Source organism: Tauraco erythrolophus, chromosome 20, assembly GCF_009769465.1.
Source record: "Tauraco erythrolophus isolate bTauEry1 chromosome 20, bTauEry1.pri, whole genome shotgun sequence".
In the NCBI taxonomy this organism is placed as follows: domain Eukaryota; kingdom Metazoa; phylum Chordata; class Aves; order Musophagiformes; family Musophagidae; genus Tauraco; species Tauraco erythrolophus.
The window spans coordinates 8568837-8580000 of NC_141484.1; the positions used below are offsets into that span (position 1 = coordinate 8568837).

At 46.5% G+C, this 11164-nt stretch overlaps 1 protein-coding gene across 4 annotated transcripts; it reads right to left on the reverse strand.

Annotated features, from left to right (window-relative positions):
• Positions 1–630: 630 nt before the first annotated feature.
• On the reverse strand, positions 631–10575 carry JMJD6 (jumonji domain containing 6, arginine demethylase and lysine hydroxylase). Of its 4 annotated transcripts, none has more exons than XR_015222736.1 (8): positions 10402–10534; positions 9360–9748; positions 6117–6403; positions 4647–4782; positions 4388–4526; positions 3595–3722; positions 2613–2865; positions 1983–2020 (listed from the first exon to the last, which is right to left on the reverse strand). XR_015222736.1 is itself a non-coding variant. In XM_086624033.1 (7 exons), exons 1-7 carry the CDS (start codon positions 10573–10575, stop codon positions 1984–1986), a joined length of 1290 nt encoding a protein of 429 aa, XP_086480159.1. In that variant the 3' UTR covers positions 631–1983. The 4 variants fall into 4 exon arrangements, 1 of the variants encoding a protein (XP_086480159.1); XR_015222735.1 differs by having other exon boundaries at positions 2469–2865; XR_015222737.1 differs by lacking the exon at positions 2613–2865 and adding an exon at positions 2469–2563 and having other exon boundaries at positions 1992–2020.
• Positions 10576–11164: the final 589 nt, after the last annotated feature.

The window sequence follows — 11164 nt, forward strand, 5'->3', positions numbered from 1 at the left end:
CTACAGCATAAGCCACCTTAGATGTGCTGCTAAGCCACCAATGTGGGCAGAGGACAGTTCTTGAAGGGCTCCCCTGTGACAGAGCTGAGACTTCTGAGCCTTTGCCTCTCCAGGCCCCCGCATTCTTCCAAAAGGCAGCAGCTGCAGCCTGCTCTGCCTGAGAAGACATATGGATTGTGCAGGCTCCCAGGCTGTTCGACCAGGCAGGAGGAAAGGCAACCTTGGCCAGAAATGCTAGGAGTTTGAGAAGGTTTTTTTAAAATGAAGTAATCTTACGGAAGAATTCCGCAGCAGTCTATAAAACAAGCGTGCTCACTTACGTCTGGCTACCACAGGAAATTCAGCAGTCTAGACAGCTGAAGAGTGTATCAAAAACCCTTCTCTCTCCGTTTTTCCATCACCACACTACTCCTACACAAAGTGACTGACACAGAAGATTCAGAAACAGAGATCCTGACAAATGTATTTAGGATTCTCTTGCATGACAGGATACGGCCCGGTCTCCAAGAAGGGAGAGTGTTTAAACAGGAAGAGACAAGGTTAAATAAAAAAGATCAGAAAACCCAGACAAGCAGTGTTCTGGGTGCCATCAAACCCAACATGTGTAAGAAAGCCACAGTTAAGGCTGCCAATCTGCTTTTTAATTCCACTGCCAGTGCCTGGGCATTATTGCATGTTTACTACACACACACCACCTCTGCTTTCAGATTTCAGCCAAAGAAAAGTGGCTGAAGTGAGATCTAAAACCCATCTCCTAGGTCCCAGGAGAGCACCTAAGGAAGCACCCCAACCCAGCTAGCTTCTGGCTGCGCTGTTCAGAGAGAGAAGATCATTTCCTTGCAGCATACCTTCAGCCTGACAGACCTCTTCACTGACACTACCAGCACAAGCCCCTGCTAAAAAACCCAGCAGCTCCCACAGACCCCTTGGGGATGAGAGCTTTACCTGGCATAACACAAACGCATCTACACGGACTTAAGCAACACATTGCATTTTTAAAAAGCGTAAAACAACAATTCGTCCCCCTCCCAGTCCTTTAAAATTGGCACCGCTAGTTCCAGAAACATCTGAAGCCATAACCTCAAAGAAAAGCCGTTTAGGTGTGTGAACTGCACGGGCCCGACTGAGCCCACGGCTCTACAACCGCTTGGTATTTAAAGCCCAGCAACTGCTGTTATCACACAAGAGTCACACTTTGTCAATTGCTGCACCTAAAGGATTGTAACTACTGGCATATACTGACTTTTCCCCCCACAGTTTTTGCTGTGCAAGAAACTCCAGGATTCTCCTGCTCCATTGAGCCTCCTATCGCAAGGTGCTAGTGCATCTTTGTTACCAGTCATCAGAACAGACATGGAGCAAAAGTAAACGGACTGTTGCTGGTTAAGGTGTTGCACCTTAGGTGTACGCATGTAGAACAAGACCACAAAAGATGCTTCAGGTCGGTGGTCACCTCCGCTGAAGTCGCTTCAGTGTTTGGAGCATTCACACCACCTTCCCTTCCTGAAATTCTGGTGCGAGATCTGCCGGACGTTCAGACAGGCCAAAAGGGCTGGTGTTCCTTTCCTCAAGTGTACAGGACAACATGTAAACATACGACAGTGTCAACGCAAGGCAGGTTTTCGGATTTCCCCGCTGGTTTTAAAAAAAGTTCTTTAAAAACTGACCGCCGCCTTCCTCGCCAGTTCCGTGAACCATTAAATACTCGGCACGTCCTGACCCCAGGCCGGGTTATTAGTGCACTCACTCGGGGCGCGGAGGGAACAAAGCATTGCACAATAACGCAGGGTTGGGGCGTTCCGCTAGAAGTTACTGAGGAGCCAACCTTCGACGGCATGTAATGAAGACGGGTGTCTGGATCGAGGAAGAGTGACAACAACTTAAGGACTGTGAGAAAAAGAAGCAGGAGGGGGTAGAACAGAGCTGGCTGGCTGCTAACGGAGCTTCGATCGGCAGCTGCCTCGAGGCGGGTGTTGTTATGTCTCAGGGGTAGCTGCGGCCTCCACAAGATTCTCTAATCCTGTCAAAAAAAAAAGTACAACTGCCTGTCAACAACTATAGCTTTCCCCTCATATGTGTCCCTCAGGACACAAGATCGCAGCACGCAGGTTAATTGCACAAGCTAGGTAAGATTTTCTGTTTGGAACTGTTTCTATCATCTAATGCATCACACAGCTGGAAGAGAAAGCCCACCCATCCTCACAGAGTGAAACAATCATCATAGAGGAGGATGAAAAGTGAGACCTGGAAAGCAAACCTTCTAGGCAGTATGCTAATGTTCAATATTTAAGGTATTAATTTCAAAATGTGAAGTGCAAACAACTTAAAAATGCACGGGATTTCTTTTTTTTTTTCTATACAGGGTCTGCATTAAGGATTGTTATCTCCTGCTGCTCATTCCCTGCCGGCAGTCACATGGGTTGGTGAAATGGGATTTGACAATATCATAAAAAGCAAATTGTTAAAACCTTCAGGGCAAAATAAGCAGTCAGTACAGTTCTCTTCCAACTGTTTAATGATGCTCTGTACTTCTAATTCAATTGTATCCAGTTACGAGCAACTCCTGAAGACAAGAGAGCAATTATCACAGCAAGATAAATGGCGACACGTACAGCAGCAAACAGGTCTTCAGGCAGTACCCTACACTGGGAAGTCAGGCACGATACTGGGAATCTGGACTTCCTCAGGTAAATTATTGTTGCACACTTTCTTTAGCATGCCATACCACAGCACTTGCATCCATGCCAAACCTGGAGTATCCAGCAGCTCAGTAACGAGACAGCACCCTAACGCAGGCAGGCAGCTAAAGCAGCAGTAGCAGCTGACCAAACTGCAAGGAGTTTGCTTAAGAATTTTGGTAAGCTCCTGTGACATGAGAAAAATGCTTCATTTAGCAAAGAATTTCTATGTTCCTCCCTCCAGTATATTCCCAGATTCCCAGTGTTTCACTGGTTTTAACCTGGCAAGTCCAGAGAACTTCCTTTCTTGGCAACTTTTCCCTAAGCAATGCCTATTCTTGGTTCTGCAGTATTAGTGCTTCCTCCCTCCAGACTGACTAGAAACTTGATTTTTTTTTTTTTTTAATAGGTAAACACAGACATTTAGGATTTGGGATGAATTTTGCCTTTAACAGGTGAAACAGCAGGCCAAATTACCACTACTTGAAGGTTTTCATTTGGGTAACAAGGCATCTGAACCTGAGTCTTGCCTGATTGTTCCTCATCTTTAACTGTTTACTATTTATTTGTGCTCTCTGAAGAGCAAAGTCAAAATATCTCACCTCTCCCATTAAAAAAAAAAAACAACAAACTACTTCTATTAAAAGAGACAACTAGGAAAAATAATAACACTGTTTACTAAATAAAGTAAAAAACCTCATTAAAAAAAAAAAATCAAGAACCTTAGTTTTCAGTTTGGAGCAATTAAAATAATTCATGGAGGGATGATATCACCCCTGGCCAACTGCTTTACGTTCTGTAACCAGAACTTGCTCTCTGTCTCTCTGTCCTGACGAATCACCCTATCCTAACTTTGCCAGCTCTGCCTTGTATTGTCTTTTCCGTGTTTAAAAAACAACAGCAGCCATCAGGTCACCTGGAGGAGCTGCGCTCTTTGCTCACACAGTCGTCCTGGGAAGTTGTATCACCGTTACCCATCATGCTGCATGTTCTCCTCTTTTTCCTCCGGTGCATCATTCCCTCTGTCTCAGAGCCAGAGTCACACTGAAGGATGAAGAGATGAAACAGGAATTTAGAGAAACCTAGTAAATTGTTTGTGCTGTGGAATTCACCACAAGAGCTACCTCAGCAACCCTGAATAATCGATACTCAAAGAACGTGCTATTTTAGATTAGACACATTAAATAGATCTTAAATTAAAGTGTTTAGAAAATAGGAGCAGGTATGTTCTTAGATTTCATCACTGACTAAGCTGGACTGGGGCAAGATAACTGATGCATTCATTTTGGCTTCTAGAAGGACCTAGTCTTCTGAGAGCAGACAGTGCTTTCTGAAGCACTTAGAGGCCCAGAAAGGTCTTGTCATAACTGACGATCTTGGGTTTGGATCTTTTTCCCCCCCTCCCCATTTTTAAAACATCCTTTTTGCAGACATTTTACACAAGCATGTCTTAGCTAATGAGTGACAGATTTCTAAACAATATAAATATAGATCAAGCAAACCAAATCCATTTAGCAATACAAAGAGAGGCTTCAGTAAACAGAACCTGCTTAGACCACAGGCTCCTCCACCACGTGGATTTGTTTAGTTGCTTTCTATTAATTTCTTCCATAAGACATTAATATTAGGTTGAGTACACATGATCAGGTATGGAAAAAAAACAATATAATTGCAGGATATGGATCACTTTCTGTAGTAAAAACCATTACCTCTGAATCAGAGTCTGAGGAGCTGGAACTTGAGGAACTGGAAGAATCACTAGAACTATCAGAAGCAATACCAGTAGATTCCTGCAGGTCAACTGAATCAGCCAAGGCTGCCAAGTCAGGATGCTCCTGCTTCAGGATCCTAAATACAGTTGAAATTTTAGGGTTACTCACTGAACAGTAACAATGCATGTAAACAAGCAGGGTATTTTTAGGTTTTGTTTTAAACAGAATAGGAAAAGAAAGCTACTAAATCTCTTACCTGTACCATTTCCGTGACAATTTGGGTCTCCCTCTTACTGTCTTGTGCCACACCACAGGGAAGTTGGTACAACTGGCAAAGTTTTGTGTGATGGCAATAGTTGTGTCGAGATTGAGAACTACATGCCACCAGCCACCTGTAAATACAACACCAATGAGCATTTCTGGCTACAACGTAGAAAGCAAGCTCAAGTATAGCTGTGAACATTTTTTCCACAGCACTGGTGGAAACCGGACCTTATCTCCCAAACCCAGGTGAGTCTGCCATCACGCCATTTCTCCTCAGTCTTATTTCAGCAATTGCTCCAGCATGTTTCAGATTCTTGTTACAGAAGGCTGCTCCACACTCTAACCAACTCACCCAGCTCACCAACAGTACTGAAGATCTGCCTTGACAGCAACACGCTGGCTACTGACGGCTTATTTAATGGCAAGAGCCATTGTAACCCCGAGCACACAGAAACCCTCTCTGTTAAGCTGGAAAGCACTTTCCATGCTCATTTAGTAAAGATTCTTATGACTACAGACTAACCTTTCATTTAAAAATAGACGCAAAGTTGTTTCCCCACATGGGATAAAAATAGACAGTGGTGTTCTTACAACCCACTTACAACCTCATAAAAAGACTAAGGAAACAGTTTAATGGAACCTGACAGCTACAAAATCTTAACAGAAGGTACACTGAGGAGTCACTAATAAGTGCCAAGACAATCACAAGGCACTCTTCAAACACGAAGTCAGCTGTACGTGAGAGACAAGCAATGTGGATAGGAGCAATGGGCCATGCTGCACAAAAACGATGCGAGATTTAGAGGTTAGAATTTGGCACTGAACTCACCCTCTCAATCCACTAGTCACCTCACCTCCCAGTTATAATGGGCACACAGCGTGCAGCCCCGCAACAGCATCTTTATCAGGATGTTCTTTAGCTTTTGATTTCAAATACAAGATGAAGCACAACCACAGAGAAGTGGGTGGAAGGTGTCAGTGTCTTTAAGTAGTTCTTTTCCCACAGCAAAGAAATTCATATGCAGTCAGACTACCCGGGCTACAAAATTCAGTCATGAATTTGCTACAGTGTAGATAAATTCAAACCTTTTTGTCTAAGAGTTACTAGTACTCAAACACCTCTATTGTTTTATGCCTTGACAGTTTCCCATTACTGCAATTCAGTTCAGGATCACATTCCTGTGATGCTGCAACTCACGTTCCATTTGTTTTGTCACCTGTACCACATGCAATCCTATGCTACAGGCCACACGCGTTTCAGGAATTCAGAAAATAACCAAATCGTCTCAAGATGCACCTCGCAATATATATTGCTTTTGAAACAGCTCAGAGTAGTTTCTTTTGTAAGAGATGGGCCACATAAGAAAGCTAAAATATTATCTTAATCTCTACTAAACACTAATGTAAAAAATATGCTTTCCTCTCCCAGACTTCCTTACTGGAGAGACTCACTCATACATACCTGGCACAAAGACTGTCTCGCCTGGTTTCTGTAAGATTTCCAGGGGTTTGAATTCGGGAGGCCAGGTGGGGAGCTGCGTCCTAGGATAGATGACATTGAACCAAGTGATAGCCTCATCCTGCTGGTTCCCACCCTCTTCTCGCGTCACTTTGATCAGCTCTCTGGGAGTGCTGGTAGGGAACAGGCACCAACGCTTATGTCCCTGGACTAAGGCATTCCACGCACTAGTTCCCAAGGGATCGATATGAATTCCTGTTCCAGAACGAGGTGGGCCCATCACAAACCATCTGCATGGGGGAAAAAAACCAAAAATACTTTAGTCTTAGAGCAAGCAAGCAGCTACCTCGTCTTTTCTTCATATTAAACCAAAAATTACAGCCGTTAATTCCACATACAGTTAGAAATCAAAGTAGTTACAGTTCCTTTGTTTACCTTCTTCAGACTGTTAGGCTCACACTACAGCAAAACCATACAATATACGTTTAACCTAAAATCCGATATGAATTGAGACAGGAATGACTCTGGGACAAGAAAGTGAAGACAGCTTTTTATATTTCATAGCTGTATTTTGTTTTAAACAGTTCTTCAATAAAGATTCCAAGGTTTATGAATGTGATTAAGTCACAACAAGCTGTGTTAGGATTCTTACTATGCAGGGGTTTCTCCTACTCCTATGTTTTTCTAAAATTCTCTACTTATAAACAATGAGGAAGAAACAAGGCAATACAAGTAAAGAACAGAGGAACGTTACACAACGCTGGTCTCCCTCTATGCCTTCTGTTTGTTTACAACAGGCTTTTCGTTCTAACATTTAACTGGATGGGGCTTATTCTCCAGTGACCATTCAGGATTTGGTGGGTATATTCTCATTCCCCATTTGCAAGGTTTATTTCTCCCAATGGAGAACTTTATCTACTGCACACGTTTAACAGCAGCAGCACCTTCAATTGCTCATTTCCCCTGTAAGAGCACAGTAAGATCTACCATACCAGATAAAGCAGTGTAAGTGAGGTGACTTAATACCAAGCGCATCAAGAAGAAAAAAAATGTCAATAATTGTTTAATGGGCAGCAGAGAGGGGAGAAACTAAAGCACCAACAAGATGCCTCCATCGTGTGGCTAACAGGCAGGCAATACCCAGCAGGAGGAGTTCAAAGGTTCAGAAAACATCAAAAGTCAGCAAGCTCTCCATTTCCCCTTTCCAATGCAGGTGTAAACTAAGCTGGCTCTCCAGTATCATATGCTAGCACCAGTTGTGGGACTGTCAGTTTGGTTATCAAGCTGCAGTCTTCCCACTTCACAAAGGGGCCACAGCCATAAAAAAGTAACTAAGCAGATGTTTGTCACTTCTATTGTCAATTCACTCTTTAGATTCCTATTAGCCTTGGAAAGCTAATTAAACCACGAGCAGAACAGTCAAAGCTTTTACCAAGAAGTCAGAAGAAATTAAACACATAAACACGTGTCTGGTACACGGACAGACGCGCTGTTCAATACCATTTTCCTGACTATAACCTGAATCTGCACGCACAGAAGACTTTAAAACCCTTATTTAGCAACACTGTCATTTACCAGGATTTTCCTCCAGGCGTTTAATTTACAACGAACATAACCCAGTTTGCCACGAGACATCAAGTTTACCATTAAAAACTTCACAATCTGTAACTTCCATTTAAAAGCAAACCCCCTCCACCCCCAAACTAGAATAACTGCTTCAGTAAATGGCTTCTAAAAACTACTGCCTTTATTCTAAAGAGGAACAACTCCAATAAAGATGCTCTAAACAGCATGAGTTCATGCTGTAAGATCCATACACAACCACAGACCTCTCAATCCAGAGGTCAATCTGTACAGTGCATATCCTGATCATATGATTAGAAAGCACCACTTCCTGTTGGATTTTCAATTATGCTCTTGAACTACTGGACACTATTCATCCGTTTCTGTACCTAGATAAACCCCCTAACTCCAGGAGGCACCAGTGTGCTCTCTTGCATCACTCATCTCTCAAAAAACGGTAACAGCCTCAAACAAACCCACATTTTCCAGAACAAAGCACAGGAATTGTGAATACCAAGATCACAAGCAAGGAACTCAGCACGTGCCTGTAGGTGGAGAGGGTGTGGGGAAAAGAGAGCAATATAGGTGAGTCACAACCACATTACCTAGTTTACCTATAACTTGGACAAATGATTCCCAGTTCTGTAAGTATATTCAGTTTCTACCGGAGACTACGTCTGGTGTGCTTTTGCGTTTGATCACTGCATTGTATGTTCTCCTTAGAAGTGAATTATAAAAGGGTCTGTTACCACATTGTAAAACCAGCTACCTCAGTGATCTTAAAACAGAATCAGTTTCAAGCTTCACTCCTGCAAAAGCACAACTGGACTACACGCACGTGAGAGGCTGCAGAGAAAAGAGTACCATTGCTCATTACTTGTTCTATTTTTTTTTTAAAAGCCCAAACAATTAAAACACCCACATCACAGCCTCATGTCACTCAAAAGGGCAAGGCCTTCTCTGACAATTATAAAGTCGCTGTAAAGACTTTAATTACTTGGGCAGGTTCAGCTTAGGTTTATACTGCTATGAAGCGTTATATTAACATGGACAGAAATCACTTTTGTATCTAACAACCCAAATACACGGTTGTTGCATAGGAATTCAGGAATGAAGTGTAATTTCAATCCTTTTCCATCAGATTAAAAAAAAAAATAAATTTGAAGAGACTACACAGATGTGAAATACTGTTTTCTCTCAAAATCATCTGAAGGGGAGCTAAGAGCTAGTCTCCACACATCATACTAATCTAGCTTAAGATCTTTACCTTAAAAGGACTGACCCATAATTAAACAAAATTCCACACTGTACATAAGCCACTGGTGCAAAATCCAGGATCTAGTCTTGAGGTACTTAAAATCTGAAAGCCAGAGGGCATGCACAGCAAAAAAATTCATCTCCACGACTTTTGGTAACTAGGTGTTTTGGTTTTTTTTTAAATCTAAAAAGTGAGGTAAACTGACTTGCACAAAACCAAAAACTTGTAGCTACACTGGTGGCAGAACCAGAAATTGTGGTACACAAATCTGACCTTCCCTCCCTCTGGGTTATGGATGTGCACTCATTTCAAAACAGCAGGCGTAAAGCTATCACTTTGTTTTATATAAAGACAATCATATCTATTTAGGAATAGCTAATGGGGTGGAAAATATCTACTTTTATCTTCCTGTCACTGTACTATACCTGTAAGGTGGCCTTCGTTTCTCCCCTGCATACTGAAACAGATCATCGGTGAAGAATTTGGGTACTTTGTAGTCCTCCAGGAGTTTCCTGCGCTTGGGATGCTCTCCATAACTGCTGTCAAAGATGTAGAGCGGGCTGTCATCGCGTGTGGTTTCCATGTACTCTATGTAGTATTTCATCTTCATTTTCACAGAATAACCGTCATTGTCCTCCCCACACTTGAACTTCTGGTTCCTATACTTGCGTTTGAGCCGCTCCAGAGTCCACTTCTCCTGGGCAGACCAGCCCACCTGAGCATTCAGCAAGACTACGGGCTTGTACGGCTTCTCGTAACGCTCAACAAACTCCTCCACTGTCAACTGAAGTGCATCTGCCCTCTCCACGTTATCCTGTGAAACCAAGAGAGGAACACGGAACAGATATTAGGACAGACTATCGCCCTACAACGGTGCTTTCCAAGTCGGCGCGGAGGCGCTTCACGCTGCTACTTTGCTCCACACACCACGAGGGTATCGAGCTGCCTACGTGTTATTTTAAGCTCCCCGCGGCTGCAGTCCCGCTTCTCCAGCCCGCTCCTTGCGCACATCAGTAACACCAGCAGCCTGGAGCCGTTTGGCACCGCTCCCCGCCGAGGTAACTCCCCAGGCAGGGCGGCCGCTCCTGCCCTTTCGGCTGACACATCCCCCGCTGCTTCCCACTCGCTTCGCCGCCCCTGGGGAAAGCACCCGGGAATTCCGTGGGCGCTCCGGCACCGAGGGTGCCCTCAGAGCTCCATCCCGCCGCGGCGGGGCCCTGACCTCCCGCACCCCTCGCCACGTGGAGGGAGGAAAAAACGCGGGAGCTGCTTCATCTCCTCCTTCACTCCCTCCCTCAGGGTCCCCGCGCCGGCACCCCCAGGGAGCCCCCAGCTCTGAGGCAACCCCGGCCTCAAGGAAAGGCCCTTTCCCCGCTCCCATCAGACCTCCCCCATGCCCCGCTTCCCCTCAGCCCTCCGGGATCTGTTTCCCCCGGGCACGGCGGGGGCGGCGCGGCCAGGGCGCACCTTGCAGGCGGCGGGGCTGAGGGGGAACGTCTCGCAGTAGTTGTGGCGGGTCCAGTCCAGCGAGTCCTTCAGCTCGGGCCGGGCGCTGCGCTTGGCCTCACGGATCCGCTTCTTGCTCTTGTGGTTCATGGTGGCGGTGTCGGCGGCGGCGCTGGCGCTGGGAGTCGTCACCATCGGCTGCCGCCGCTGCCGCCGCCCCGGGCGCGTCCCCGGCCCCGTCCTCGTCCCCGCTCCGCGCCCGGCCCGGCCCCGGCGCGGCCGCCGCACCTTCGAGAAATTTCACCCCCTTGCCGCCGCCGTCGCCGCGGCCCCGCCCCCGCCGCCCTCCCATTGGCTCGCTGCGCCGCCGTCTTCCGCCACGCCTCGCCCTCCCTCCGGCGCTGATTGGCCGAAGCGGGGAAGGGGCGCCGCCGAGCCGCCATGTTGGTAGAGCGGGCGTTGCGGGCGACGGGAAGGGAGCGTGGACGCCGGTCGCCCTTGGCCGCGTTCGCTCGTCGGCGGGATCGCCCCGGGAACCCCTCGCCGCCTCTCCCCCTCCCCCGGTGGGCCGGCACTCCTCGCCCACTACTCCCCGCGTGTCACCCGGGACTGCGCGGTGCCCCTCACAGCACCAGTCCCGACGGGGCACCGAGGCGGGCGGGCGCGCCCCAGTGTAACCGCGCCGTTCGGCGGGGGCGCCGGGACAGGCCGCGCGCGGCTCCGCTGCCCTCCGCGGCGCTCGGCGTGACGCCACCGCCGGAGAAGGCTCCTATTGGTCCGCGCC

Coding starts and splice junctions, on each gene's coding strand:
- JMJD6 (XM_086624033.1), bottom strand. CDS start 10,575: ATGGTGACGACTCCCAGCGCCAGCGCCGCCGCCGACACCGCCACCATG. Junction 6,404..9,359: donor AAACGAAGGCCACCTTACAG/GTATAGTACAGT, acceptor TCCCCCATGCAG/ATGGTTTGTGATGGGCCCAC. Junction 3,723..4,387: donor CCTCAGACTCTGATTCAGAG/GTAATGGTTTTT, acceptor TTCATCCTTCAG/TGTGACTCTGGCTCTGAGAC.